This window comes from Psittacula echo (assembly GCF_963264785.1).
Source record: "Psittacula echo genome assembly, chromosome: 7".
NCBI lineage: Eukaryota > Metazoa > Chordata > Aves > Psittaciformes > Psittacidae > Psittacula > Psittacula echo.
Genome location: NC_137740.1, coordinates 2,953,187 through 2,967,454, shown reverse-complemented (window position 1 = coordinate 2,967,454; position 14,268 = coordinate 2,953,187). Strand labels below are relative to the sequence as shown.

General features: G+C 46.5%; 1 protein-coding gene across 1 annotated transcript in view; it reads left to right on the top strand.

Moving 5' to 3' along the window:
• Positions 1-14,268, top strand: part of ROR1 (receptor tyrosine kinase like orphan receptor 1) — a gene marked incomplete at both ends in the record, with an annotated part of 181,138 nt that overhangs the window by 114,859 nt on the left and 52,011 nt on the right. The window contains one exon of the mRNA XM_080624261.1: positions 5,532-5,603. Coding sequence (XP_080480387.1) covers positions 5,532-5,603 — 72 coding nt within the window. The remainder of the gene's footprint in view (positions 1-5,531; positions 5,604-14,268) is intronic.

The window sequence follows — 14,268 nt, the reverse complement described above, 5'->3', positions numbered from 1 at the left end:
ATTGCAAAATGTAGTATCTTGGGAGATCAGATGAAAACGTGTGGGGAACTTACAAAGGAGCAGTGAAACTGAGAACACAAAAGGCAAAAAGGGAAGATGAGGGAGATAGGAGGGAGAAGAAAAACAGCCATGAGGCATATCTGTGGGAAGATCCTGGAAGAGATCAGTCAGGTAGGAACCAGACAGAGGGAAAGATGAAGCCTCGGTCTGGAATGTGCAGAAAAGCACAAAGTACTGAGCACTTAGTATAATTAGGTTTTGCTCTAAGTCTCTATAACTTTATCTACGATTCCTGTTTTCCTAACGTTAGATCCAAGTACAATAGCTGAGGAGTCTATTTTATGGAGATTCTTATTCACTTCTTTAAGGGGTGTTGATGTTTCTAGTAGATTTGATGCTATGAAACATTAATTGGTGATTTGGCCAAAGCAGTTGTGCCCAAATCCTCTGTTCAGTTATCCTGTGTTGACCCTCCTGGCAGCGTGGGATAACTCCCCATTGGTGTCTGGAGTATTGTCTTGCCCAATCTTGTTTCTAGTGTCTCGTGACATTGGGATTTTATTGCTTCCTTAGGCAAATTCCTTCCTAGGGTAACAGATCTCACTTGGGGTAGGCTTTCTGTGCAGCTTCAGAGAGTCACAAATGGAACAGTCTTTTTTAATTTAGTTTGAACATTCATTTTGTGTAGGTTATCTTCTTACTCAGACTTGTAACTCCTTGGTTACTCCTTGCTCTTTTTGCTGTTCCAGGTATTCTGCTGCGAGATCTGAGCTGCTTGTGTTGCAGTCGCATTTATACTTGTATAAGAAAAAGCTACTTCCATTTATGTATATAATTATATCGTTAAGGTATAGCCTGCCCTGCTGGTGGGATATAATGTAAGACAGAGGATGCCCCTTAAGAAGATACTTTGAATGTTTTGTTTGGCCTTGAGCAAGCTGCTCTAGTGGAAGATGTCCCTGTCTGTGGCAGGGAGTTGGAACTGCATGAGCTTTAAGGTGCCTTCCAACCTAATCCATTCTAGGATTCTATCCTTTCCACCTTAAAAAGATAGGCTCTGCAAGACCTGGGGTTTTTCTCAATGCACCTGAGAAGAAAGCCTGTCCCAGGCAGCACTTCTGCTGGATGGCTGTGTTCTCTTGCTTAGCAGCCCTGCAGACCTCATGCACTGCTCACAGGGCCTTGCAAACAGAACATCCACATTCTCAGACTGATTATGCTCTCTGCTTTGTTTCTATATAGCAGATTTATTCCCCATTAAAATCTTCAATCGCTTCTGGGTTTGGTGTCATCTTAGTCATCTGCCTCCTTCCTGGTTTGATTTATATTCTCTTTACTTTGCATTACAAATGCATTACCCAGAGATATTAATTAGCCTGAGCCCAGGGCCTGTATGTTCTCCTTGGTTCACTGGCCAAGGGATGAGGCTGCCCCATCCTTTCGGTGGGTCTGTAACAGTGACAGGACAAACACTGGAGCGCTGAGTGATGGTTGGTGCTGGTAAGAAAATGAGCAGTCGTGTGAGCCTGTGATAAGAACTAGCTCTGTAGTTTTTCTTCAGGGGCAGAGTTTTGTAAGCCTGATTGAAGTTTATTTAATCACAGAGGCTTTAAAAGGAATTACTTGTGTGAAAGTCACTCTACACTTAGGCAATATGGTAATAAAGGCAGGTATTAGCCAACTTCTCTGTGGGGAGTGTATTTGAATACACTTTACTTGGCTCTTCACAAGGGTTCTAATTGTAATTTCTCATTAAGACCAACATCTCTTAATGGTGATGGAGATTTGAACAGATACTTATCTTTCCAGTATTAAGGGTAAGATTCATCACTCATCTGGAATGATTTCATCCACAAAATAAACCTTAATGGGATAATGGTTCTTTCTGCTGATCCCATTTCTCAGGTTGACTTCTTTTCAAAACAAATCCTATTGTTCAAATAGTGAAAGTGGGGCTTAAGAGGGAATTTTTAACATTCAAGGATTAATTTTTCCACTCCTCATTTCGAATCCAGTTGCGACATTAAGCAGATTTCCTTCTTTTTTGATGGTGACAGCAAATAGGCAAGCCTGTTCCAGTGCCCCAAGTGCAAGCTGCTGGGTGTAAATCCCATATATGGGATTTCCAGAATGATGGGAACAATTGATTAGTGAGAGTTTGAAGATCAGGTCAGTGAGAGAAGGGGGCGGATTGGCTGTTGGTGAGTGGAGTGATGGATGCTGAGCACTTCTTCCAGGTGGAATTGCTGTAGGTGCATTGCATTTGGTGTGACCTTCTTGGTGCTCCAGCTCTTTGGCCCACTAGCACATGGTGTGTCCCCAAAGGGAAAAAAAGCCCAACTCATTCCCAGTCTGGTTTTTAAACTGTTTTCCTCCTGGAGGCAGTTACGAGCAAGGTGGTTTCAGGGGAGGAACGAGTTTGGTCAGATGAGGCTTTGATCCTCCTCCCATCCATGACTCACCTGTCATGGGCTGCCTGGGAGCTCACCTTCCAACAGAGCACGCTTTGTACTTGGCCTGAAGGTTATAACATGGTTTTTCCAAGGAGAGATATCACTGCTCTCACTTCCATGCACAGCAATCCCAAGTCATCGCAGCTGGAAATGAAATTCATCCATGTATCTTGGGCTTCTTTCTAGGATGCTTTTGTTTCCTGCATTATCTTTGATTTGGTGTTTTTGATTTGGTTCCCATGCTGTGTAGCTGCTCTGCATGTTCCTTTCAATCGAGGTTGTGAATGCTCCATCCTTGGCGGTGTTCAAGGCCAGGTTGGATGAGGCCTTGGGTGGCCTGGTTTAGTGTGAGGTGTCCCTGCCCATGGCAGGGGGGTTGGAACTGGATGATCTTAAGGTCCTTTCCAACCCAAACTATTCTATGATTCTATGAAATAAAATGCTTACTCAGGGCACAGTGATGCCTTGCTCTGAAATCAGAGCTTTAATTCAGGAGTATCAGAACTTTACCAATTGCCAGACTGAAGAACTATCTCACAAACAGTGAAGTTTGTTCTTCTAATGTGGTTTCTTCTATAGATCAGGTGATAGATGTCTGCTGTGTGAGCTTCACGGCCATGTTCTCAAAGCCTGTTTAAGAAGACATTTATATGGACACTCTGGAGTTTTAAATAGCAAAATACTGTATGTGGTCACAGTAGTTTCATTACTTTTTCTTTCATTTTGGGTAATGTATGTTATCTGTTTGCAGAGTACCAGTTCTCTTGTGGGCTCTTAATACAAGTGTATTTCCAAGTGGATGGAAGAAACGTGACCTACAGAAAATGCATTGTCAAGTGCAAAACTTGAATGTGTGAGGAGTTTGAATGGCAGAACCCATTGCTCACGGGTTTGAGCAGTGCCCTGTGGACATGAGAGATGTCCTGTTTGGTTTCAGTGGGAGGAGTGAGGGGCAACAGCACCTCAGATCTCTGTCTCAGAGGAGATTTATCACAGGCCTGCAGGAGCTGCCCCATTTTATTGGGTATCAGAGGATGCTTTGGGCTGAAAAGGACCTTAAAGCTCCTCCAGCTCCAACCCCTGTCACAGGCAGGGACCCCTTCCACTGGAGCAGCTTGCTCCAAGCCCCTGTGTCCAACCTGGCCTTGAACACTGCCAGGGATGGGGCAGCCACAGCTTCTCTGGGCACCCTGTGCCAGCGCCTCAGCACCCTCACAGGGAAGAGCTTCTGCCTAAGAGCTCATCTCAGGATCTGTCCCCATTAATGTGTTTCTGCCCTGTGCAGGCCCAGGGCTGTGTTGGTAGGTGAGTTATAATGCCTTCAGCTGTGGTGTTTACATTGGAAATACTTGACAGAGTCTTAAATAAGCAGTGCTACCAGGTGGGCTTTTAAGAAAGGCGGTATTTATAACAAGTGTAGCGGCTGTATCTGAGCTGAGCTGCTTCATGCATTTGTGTAACTCGGTGTTTACCATTTTCTTGTGTTTTTTTAATGAAATAGAATCGTTGCCAACTGGTCAAACCAAAGCAGAACATCTCTGCATATCCATGCACTGCCACGGTTTTACGAGTGAAATCACTTTGTAGTTAAAAGCTGTCTGGGAACAAGCTGAAGGGATGGTGTCAAAATAAAATCAATACACTTCAAAATAGTCCTGTTCTCATCTGGGATCCTGCTGATGCACAGCATAGAACAATAGAATGGTTTGGGTTGGAAAGGACCTTAAAGCTCATCCATTTCCAAGCCTCTGCCACAGGCTCCTGTCCCAAGCCCCTCTCCAGGTTTCCTGCAGCCCCTTTAGGCACTGGAGCTGCTCTCAGGTCTCCCCTTCAGGAGCCTTCTCTTCTCCAGGCTGCCCCAGCCCAGCTCTCTCAGCCTGGCTCCAGAGCAGAGCTGCTCCAGCCCTCGCAGCATCTCCGTGGCCTCGCTGTCCACCTATGGGACCAAGTGTGACCACCCAGCACGGGGGATCCATTTGGGTTGCAGGATGTTAACTTGTAGTGAGTCTTTTCAGCATCTCAGTTTGGGAGGTGACACATTGAGCATTGCTTGGGTTTAGTTCAAACTCAGCCTCCTCTCCCCCGGTCAGTGCTGGAGCACTCCTTTCCAGCATTGCTCTCCTCCTTCTCGCGGTCAGGTTTCCTGGGACTGGGTGGATACAGGGAATTAGGAGGTGCGCTGCGTTTGCGTGCCATGGAATGTGTGTGCACGCCCCTTCTTCACACCGTCACTCACTAAAGCTCAGATATGTGTGTATTAATCCCTGGGGTTGACTCAGAGAGATCCTGCTCCAGCAGCAATCCTTCCCAGAGGCCTGAAGAGCCTCATAAGGTGCATGTGGGTCAGCAGTAACAGAGGGACAGTAATTCCCCTCCTCCAGTTACACACCAGAGTCCTCATATGGGTGTTTGATGAAATCACTGATGTTTTACCATGACCTATAGCCCAGCCTGGATGTGTGCTAGCAGTTATCCTGACACCATCCTCCATGCAACTTACTCTGTGTGTTAAAAACCAGGTAGAAATACAAGTAAAGACTAAAGTCACCATTCAGCTTTATCAAGAAGAGGAATGTGAATCAATGAGAAAATGCTTCAGATCAGTCTTTCCAGGCTGCGTTTGCATGAGTTGTAGGAGGACTTTTCATACAAGTAGCCCTGTTAACTTCGGTGTCTTCTTGTGCACATGGGTTTGCAGGCTTAAAATGGCTTGTAAATGTTAATAGATAACACGTTCAGCAACCTCATCACTGCAGTCATTCCACCTCCATAAAACCCAGGGGGAGATTTTAAGGTGGGCCAAATGCATCCCAAAGAAGGGTTGTTTAATTAACACAAGGCCTCACAGGGAACAGCGCTGCAAAACCAACCCCAACGCTGGCCCGGTGCCTGTCTCCACTTCACTGGTTCTGCTGCCCAGATGTCTGCCAACACCGAGCATCGAGTGCCTTTCAGAGCTGCTGTTCTTCAGATGATCTTATTACTCTGACAGCAGCTTTATCCCTTTACTCTCCTGATGATACAGAATCAATATATTAACAGCATCTTTATTTTTCTCTCTCTATTTTTCCCTTCCAGGAGCAAATTCATCAGTTGTTGCTGACTTTATGCCCACATCCTCATGGAACATCTCCAGTGAATTAGGTAAAGGTAAGTGGCCATTAAAATTATATAGAAAGGTATGAAATCACATTTAAAAATCTCAGTTCTTCCTCTTGACTTGGCCAAGTCAGGAAGCAAAGGGGTGAGGGTGCATTAAAGATAAACCTTGTTTCCCTTGTGATCATCTGACATTGAATTACACGTGGTTCTGTGGTTCCTGGAGGAAGCTCTGCTCGTTTCTTGTACCAGTAAAGTGTTCCACATGGTAAAAATACTTCAAGATGTGAGTTCTGTTGGTTTATGAACTGCCTGACATTTTGTCTGCTGGATCTCAGGATCTGAACTCAGAATTAACAAGCATCAGGCAGGCAGTTTGCCTCGATGGGTTTTATTATGGGATTTGGAAGCTTGAAATGAAGAGAGCGGGGGAAATACATTTGCAGGTGGTAATTATGTGTGATTTGGAGCTCTCCAAAGGGCATGTATTGTAAAACAAAGGGATGCATTTCTCATTCCCCTTCATTTCATAAACTAGGCACCACCAACTATTTAAGCCAAATCGCTCAGCTTCCTCTAGCCCTTGTTGCCAGGCAGTGGCCTGCAGCTCCTGAGTCAGTCTGGTCTTTAAAATGCTTCTAATGTAACATTTACAGTGAAGGATGCTGTTAGCCACACCGAGTGTGCAATTTGTCAGCCACTCTTTTCACTTGCTTATAACTTGGCCAGCCATTAGCTATTTATTTAGACTGAAATTTCCCATCAAGGAGTCCTGCCACAGATGGCTTTTCCAACTGTTTTGTCTGTGTTTTGATAATGTTTTTTATGAACATGTGTTCATGATGGTTTATGTTTACACATAAATATGTTTTCTGTGCTGGAGGAAGAGGATATGTAGTTCTGAGTGAGTACTTTAAGGCAAAGTTGATTCTTCCACGTCTGCCTTCCTACCAGGGAAGGAGCAGGGCTTCCTGGTGATCCAGGACACGTTGGAGAAGATGAAGGGTTCGTGCTTGCTGATGGGAAGGGGAGAAAAACACAGTCACTAAGCAGAGAATTCCCAATTCACAGCACATTGCTGAAAGGAGGCGTTCACAGAACGGGTGTCTTATCCTGCCGCACTGATTGATCCAGGTGTCCATAGCAGAGCTGCAGGTCTGGGCTGTGCTCAGGTAACATCCCAAAGCTGTGGAGAAGTGAGTAAGTGGCATGGAAAAAGCAAGTTAAGGCCACAAAGGCAATCAAAAGTTAGGAAGTGCCAGAGGGAAGGCAATGGGACAGTCTTAATTCAGGCCTTTTATGATACCCCTGTCAGGTAACCTTTACTAACCTGCAGGGTAGATTGTTCTCTAGGAGATTGCTCTCACAGAAGACAGAGCCACGCTTTGCTGAAGGGGTGGAAATACTTTATTGCACATGCTCATCAGTGATATATTCTTTGTTCTCCACTGTGAGCCCAAGGGTTCGATTGCTAAATCACCCAAAATTGGTAGATTGCTATGTATTACACAGCAGGCTGTGTGCCTCCAACCAAAACCTCGATGGAGGGGAAAGTGCATTAAAGGTTTTGAAGATACTGTAATTTTGCAGTGAACTGTATCTGATCTGTGTTGAAAAGTAGCCCCCAGTAGCTTCTGTGGTGTTATTCCTAATGGGAGGTTTTGTGTAGACTGGTTTCTTATGACCAGAGTGGTTTCTAACCCATATTTTGCTTAAGCTTTCTCTAAGCTGGCAGTTCAGATTCTCTTCTCTTTCAGTAGCGTGTGCCCCAAGTGACCACATTCCAAAACCTTTCTTTGTGCAGTTGCAGAATTTTAGAGAGCCTTGAAGGAGAAATAGAAAGATCAAAAGTAACACCAAAAGGCAAAAAACATACGTGTGGTAGAGGAGGCATGGCCAGAGAAGCAGAAACGGGGTGTTTTAGCAGCTTCATAATGGATGTATTGAATAAGAGAGAGAGAAATGCCCCTTCCCTACAAGGGCCTGTAGGGACAGGCCAAGGGGAATGGCTTTAACCTGCCAGAGGGGAGGCTGAGATGAGCTCTTAGGCAGAAGCTCTTCCCTGTGAGGGTGCTGAGGCGCTGGCCCAGGGTGCCCAGAGAAGCTGTGGCTGCCCCATCCCTGGCAGTGTTCAAGGCCAGGTTGGCCACAGGGGCTTGGAGCAAGCTGCTCCAGTGGAAGGGGTCCCTGCCAATGGCAGGGGTTGGAGCTGGATGAGCTTTAAGGTCCCTTCCAACACAAACCAGGCTGGGATTGTATGATAGATTTAGCTAGTTAACAAATCAAGGTTCCGAAGGGCAGCAGGAGCTGCCTGCCTCTCTTGCTGTTTGCTTTCTGCTCTCTATGCTGGGTTGTATCATCCAGGGATCAGATGTCCCACCGTGGCTCCATCATAAAGCAACAGCTCCAGAGCTAGCAGAGGCAAAGCCTGGGGTGACTGCCACCATCCTGGGTGTTGAGTCATCTTACTGCTCAAAGCAAGGCTCACACTTTCTGTGCCAATGCTGAGCCTGTGTCAGTAGTGAACCCATTTTCCACACTGCTTCCATGGCACCTGTTCCTAAGCTATATTGTCAGAAACAAGTAAAATCCTTTCCCGCTTCTAATCCACCTGGAATGCTGCAATTACCACTCGCTGGGCTGAATCCTGCATTCCTGGGGGATTACCAGCCCCTTTGCTAGACCTGATTAGCATTTAGACTGCTGTAAGCTTACACACCTAAACACGGATTTACATAGGTGATTAAAACGCATTTGCTGCCCAAAAAGCTTAGTCAGAGGGGCGGGTTCTCCCCATGGGCCTACAAGCAAAGCGAGGAGCACAGGCTTGGTCTTGTCTAAGGGAGAAGCAGGGGCTTTAATGTGGGAGCTGCTGGTTCTGCTGAAGGTCTTTGATTGCCTTGGTTGTATGAAGCCCAATACGCAGCAGCACATGCTGACTCGGTGTCTTGAAACCTCAGAGGGGAGAATTAGACATGCTCTTAGTTTCCATTTCTTTTGCAAACAAGCACCTCAAGAAACCAACATCCTCTCGTCCTTGCGGCACTCAGCCATGAGGTCACGCAGGAGTCCCAGTAAACCTCATTTTCAAGCCTGTTAAGTTCACCACATGAAAGTGGCTTCCAGCCACGTTTCCCAATTAAATGGCTGTCTGCTTTAAGCGGCTCTACCTGCTGCCATTTGGAAACGAGCATCTCTTCCTCCCACATCCCTCCTGTGTTTGGGAAGGAGGAACAAGCTCATAGTCTCGCTAAACAGCATCCTGCCTTTTGGAACCATGACTTAATGTGGTGCTTTCCCTTTGCTCGGTGAGCTCTGCTGTGATTATCATACAACTGAGCCTTATTCAGGTTTCCATGTCTATGAAATAAGCTAAATTGACAGCATTAAACAGTTGCCTGTTTATTCTTTTTAACAGGAAATGAATTTAAAAGAGACGCAGCCACCCGTGAAGAGCTGTTGAAAGCAGCGATTGATGGGAGGGAGGAGGTGGTTTCTCACCAAAACCTTAAAACAACAAACAAACTGGGCATAAAAAATATCAAATAGTCGCTTTTAAAACAGGGGAAATGTGGCCATGAGCGTTTCTGTCTTTCCCGATGGGTAAATCATGGTGTGCAGAGGGAATGCCATGAGGGAAAAGAGAAATGAAGGTGTGATTAAATGAGTATTTAATTGTATAAGGAGAAATAAGTGAACTTCAGGGGGAAGAAGAGGGGTCTGGCCATTGGAAAGGCCCATCTCAGTGGCAGGATGTCTGTCACCCCCAAGCTGCTGGCTGAAATGTCCCTTGGGATGGGGAGCCTGCAGCTGCCTGGCATGTGGGAGATGTCCAGTGGGGACGGTAGCTCATCACTCTGTGAGGCTTAAAGTCCCCTTCTATGGGGGTTCCTATAGGAGGGAGCAAGACAAGCAGCCCTGAGCATATTATAATGTTTCCATTGTATTTTAATCTTCCCATTGCTGAAGGCACTCTGGTCTCTCATTTCTCCATGTCTGTACATTGCCTCCCCTCTCCCCTTGCACTACAGGACAAGCTCGCGCTCCATCTCTTTGAGAAAGCTTCCGATTTGCCATGAGCTCTTCTTTTCCCTGATCTCTATTTAAAAAGGTGCAGAGCCCTTCATTCAGCTGCTTCTCTTCTACAAACACAACTGTGGAAGGGTTGGCTTTTCCTTCCGTCAGATGTCAGTTTATTTACAAAGAAATAGATAGGTCTGAATTTCAATGAGAGCCTATTTACATCTGGTACAGTAGAGGAATTGTTTGGGAACTCTTCATCCTTAGGCAAAGATAATATTGGAGTCTTTGCCAAGAAAGAGTCAGCTTTGAAATACTATTTTCTTTTGACTATAAGTAGGATTCAACCTCAGTGGATGTTCACTCTACAGGGCTGATAAGAGAATGATGCTGTCGCTGCGGCTACCCCGATCAGGTCCTTCCGGTCCCCCTGTGCCCATCTGCATCCTCCTTAGGAGCTCATTTCATCATAGCAGCTCCCTGCCCATGCACAATCATGTGTCCTGGCCATGGTGGATCCAGAGCTGAGGACAGCAGTGAATCAGAATCCCAGCCTGGTTTGGATTGGAAGGGACCTAAAAGCTTCAGTTCCAACCCCTTGCCATGGGCAGGGACACCTTCCATTAGAGCAGCTTGCTCCAAGCCCCTGTGTCCAACCTGGCCTTCAGCCACTGGGGGCTGCTCTCAGGTCTCCCCTTCAGGAGCCTTCTCTTCTCCAGGCTGCCCCAGCCCAGCTCTCTCAGCCTGGCTCCAGAGCAGAGCTGCTCCAGCCCTCGCAGCATCTCCGTGGCCTCCTCTGCACTCGCTCCAACAGCTCCACGTCCCTCCTCTCAGTGTTACCTCATTGCTGGTACTTCCTCCTTCACTTGGTCCTTCATGTTCCAAAGAAAACCTGTTAATGTGAGTCTTTGCAGATACTGCCTATTTTCTTTCCCTTGTCATGGCCTATCTGCTTTGGCAAACAGGTATTAAACATTAGAATGACTCAGGGCTTGGGAACCCTTTTCATTTCCAGACATCCACAATCCCAAGCCTAGACTTTGAGCTCCCCATCCCTCACAGCCTCTCTGTGTGTCGCAGACCTTGCGGTCACTGCTGTAGCAGCACTAGACCAGTCTCATGGGTTCCAGGTTTTAGATGGAAAGCAAACATTCCCTGGAGAGCTTGGCAATGAGAGTCAGGATTTTACAAAATGCACCCAAAGCGCTCAGTGGTTTCAGGTTAAGCCTGGAGTATTCAAAGGCACATCAATACAAGGATCACCTATAGCAAGCATCCCTCCCCTGGGCATCCAGAGCTGAAAATAACTATGGAGGGCCAAAACAGCGGATGGGAGAGCTGCAATATCCACTCCACCACCCTGTGTTTGGCACTGCGTGTTGTTAGCTTCTTGGAGAGCCTTGTGCAGGCTGAACGTTCCCTGGCAGGGTGGGCTGGACATGGAGGAGGCCATGAAGCACAAGAGGCGCTGCAGAGCATGCTGGTGGGTACAGCCATGCTGCTGATGGACCTTTTGGGTCTGGGACTTCTTGAGGGGAAAAGCAAGCCTTGCCATCCTGACTGATGAATCCAGAGAGAAGCTGTCGCATTGGCAAGTGTTTCCAGGTGGGGAAATGACCTGGCTATGAGTTGTTGCAGGGAGAACCTTCCTGCTGTCCCAGGGAGAATTTGACTTTTGGGCAAGCTACGTCTTAAGAAACATGAACAAACCCAAACGTGGGCAAACCCAGGTGGATCGAGGCCTTCTGCTCGTGGCCCCAGTTCTTTAGAGACTTCCAGATCCTCTTTAGACTTGACGTGAATTTGAAACGCGCGGTGAAAGGGGAAGAATTACAGCTTTCACATCCATGCACCATTTACCTTTCTATTTCCCTTGATTATCTGGGGGATATTCAGTAAATCAAGCTCCCCCAATGGGGCTCAGGGTTCTCATTCGATTTGGGGGGTCCCGTTAGTAGCGAGGCCGTAAATTACAGCGACTTTGTTTGCACATTTGTGTAGGCACAGTACATTAGCTCCTTTTGTTTGCTTTTCCATTGAGGGAGCGTGCGTTCTTCTTGGAGAGTTTGTGTTGCTTCAATGTCTCGTTTATAAATAACACAGGGTGTGAAATTCGGAGGTCACGGAATGCAACCTGGAAGAGAAACCACCCTGGGTAACGCTGGGCCTTCATGGCCAAAATCTGCCACAAGATGCTTCACTTCCAGTGGATTTTTATATAAGCTCAGTGTGTGCAGTGAATAGCCGAGCATTCTACCTAAGGTAACTCTCTAACAACCTTTTCCTGGCTCATCCAGCTATCTTTGCTGATTTGAAAGATTGATAGATCAGAGGGTCAAGGGACGTGTTTTATTGTAAGTTTCTGTTCCAAATTTCCTGACGTTTTTGGTTCTGAAGAAAATAATAGACCTTTCAAAGGCACAGAGAGGGCTAATAAGAACCAGATCCTAAAGTGATGCTATGTCAGAATGTCAAAAATAACAGCTTTTCTTTGACTCTACAGCATTAATCTTAAGGCACATACCTTTCCTTACACCCTGCCTTTAATAGCTTGAGGTTTTGTACGTGGCTCTTTACTGCAGAGCAGCTTCTAAAGTGACAACAAAATCCCTTGATGGTTTTCAGTAGTTGGGTTTATGGCTGGATGTGGACGTTTGTTTGCCTATTCCAAATCACTTCTTTTTTTGTGTGATAAAGTTTAGAGGCTTCCTACTTGTGCTATAAAACTGGTTCCTGAGTAAAGAAAAGCTTCATTTCCCCTTGCCAGATTGTGGCCTTGAAGCCATCCCTGAGACATCTGTCCTTAAACCTGGAAGTTGACTCGTAAAAGGAGAGGCAGATGTGAACTCTCAAAGGCATATTAAGAATATATGTTGGTAGGGAGGGCAGTGAGTTGTCCAGTTCCTATCCAAGGCAGTGGGATTTGGGTGCTGAGCCCCAGATAACATTTGGGAAGCCCAAAGGTATCTGTGCTTCTCTTCCCTTGTGGTCCAGGGCAATCTCTAAGCTTCTGATTATGAGAAAGCAGCAATTAATTCTGGGAATCTCAGATACAGTGAACGTCACACATGGAGATCTGCAAAGCTGTAAAGCCTCAGGCGGTGGTCAGCCTGGTCCAGTTCAGTGAGTTATCCTCAAGTGGAATTAAACCCTCTAGATAGTGTCTGGGAAGAGAAAGCCCAACACACAGCTGCGTGTATCCTGAATTGAGTCTTGCACATGCACATCACTGAGGAAACTCATTTGAAACTGAGCTGGGCAAGCAAAGGCAGTGGAGTATTTCCTTTTCTCCCAAGACAGTTGACACTGAATATTTCCTTGTGATTGTCTGGACTTCTTTAACTCTGAGATTCCTCATATGGGTTGCCAAATCATGGCTTGAGTGCGGTATCCCTTTCCTCCCACTGTCATTCCTCTACTTTTATTCATTTAAAATAAGTGAAATTCCAGCTGGGAGTCTTCCTTTTGCCCCTTTTAATAACAAGGGTATGTTGATCAGACCCACGGATCAGACCTGCCAGGAGTTGTCTTCCTTTGTGAGTTATGGGCAGATCAAGTAATCAATGGTTAATCCTTTTTCCAACGAAGCAGTATGTGCTCTCTCTATAGCCACACTTCAGTCAGAAATCCTGCTGGTTGCTTCTTCAGCTTAGAACTCAAGCTGATTGAGCGTATGGAACATCCAGCAAGCCCCAACAGCGTCTTCAGGCTGGGTGGGCTCTGTGTTGTTGACTTTCTCCAAAGAGATTAATTCTATATAGAAAATGAGGTCAGTGTTGGGCTGATACATGTGGGTACGGAGCAGGTCCAAGTGTATCATAAGATCCTAGAACGGTTTGAATTGGAAGGGGCCTTAAAGCTCATCCAGTTCCAACCCCTGCCACGGGCAGGGACCCCTTCCACTGGAGCAGCTTGCTCCAAGCCCCTGTGTCCAACCTGGCCTTGAGCACTGCCAGGGATGGGGCAGCCACAGCTTCTCTGGGCACCCTCGGCCAGCGCCTCAGCACCCTCACAGGGAAGAGCTTCTGCCTAAGAGCTCATCTCAGCCTCCCCTCTGGCAGGTTCAAGCCATTCCCCTTGGCCTGTCCCTACAGGCCCTTGTCCCAAGCCCCTCTCCAGGTTTCCTGCAGCCCCTTTAGGCACTGGAGCTGCTCTCAGGTCTCCCCTTAAGGTGCCTTCTCTTCTCCAGGCTGCCCCAGCCCAGCTCTCTCAGCCTGGCTCCAGAGCAGAGCTGCTCCAGCCCTCGCAGCATCTCCATGGCCTCCTCTGGACTCGTGTAGTATCAGACTGGACTAATATGGTTAATCCAAAGCTCTCAGTGTATGAAAATGCTTCTTTCCAGATTCATATATTAAATTGGAGAGACTGTGTCAGCCCCTCTGATATGTCCAGAGGGCTCTTTCCCTTTAGACAAAGAATTAAGCTTAACTCTCCTGTCCTACAGCTGGAAACAGTGTCCTCACAGCTGCAGGTTTGCTTGAGAAAGGTCTGGAGATGTTCCTTTCCAGACAAGTGTGTTGTTGCATGTCTATAATGGGACGTAACTTGGTGCACACTTGGATTAAAGCTGTTTTCAGGCTTGCAATGACTTGGATGGAGACTTTGATTTTAGCTTTTCCTTGAATATTCTAGAAGATCAGAAGGGCAGAAAGAAAAGGATAAATGAAACAACAATTTTTCTCATAAAATAAGCATT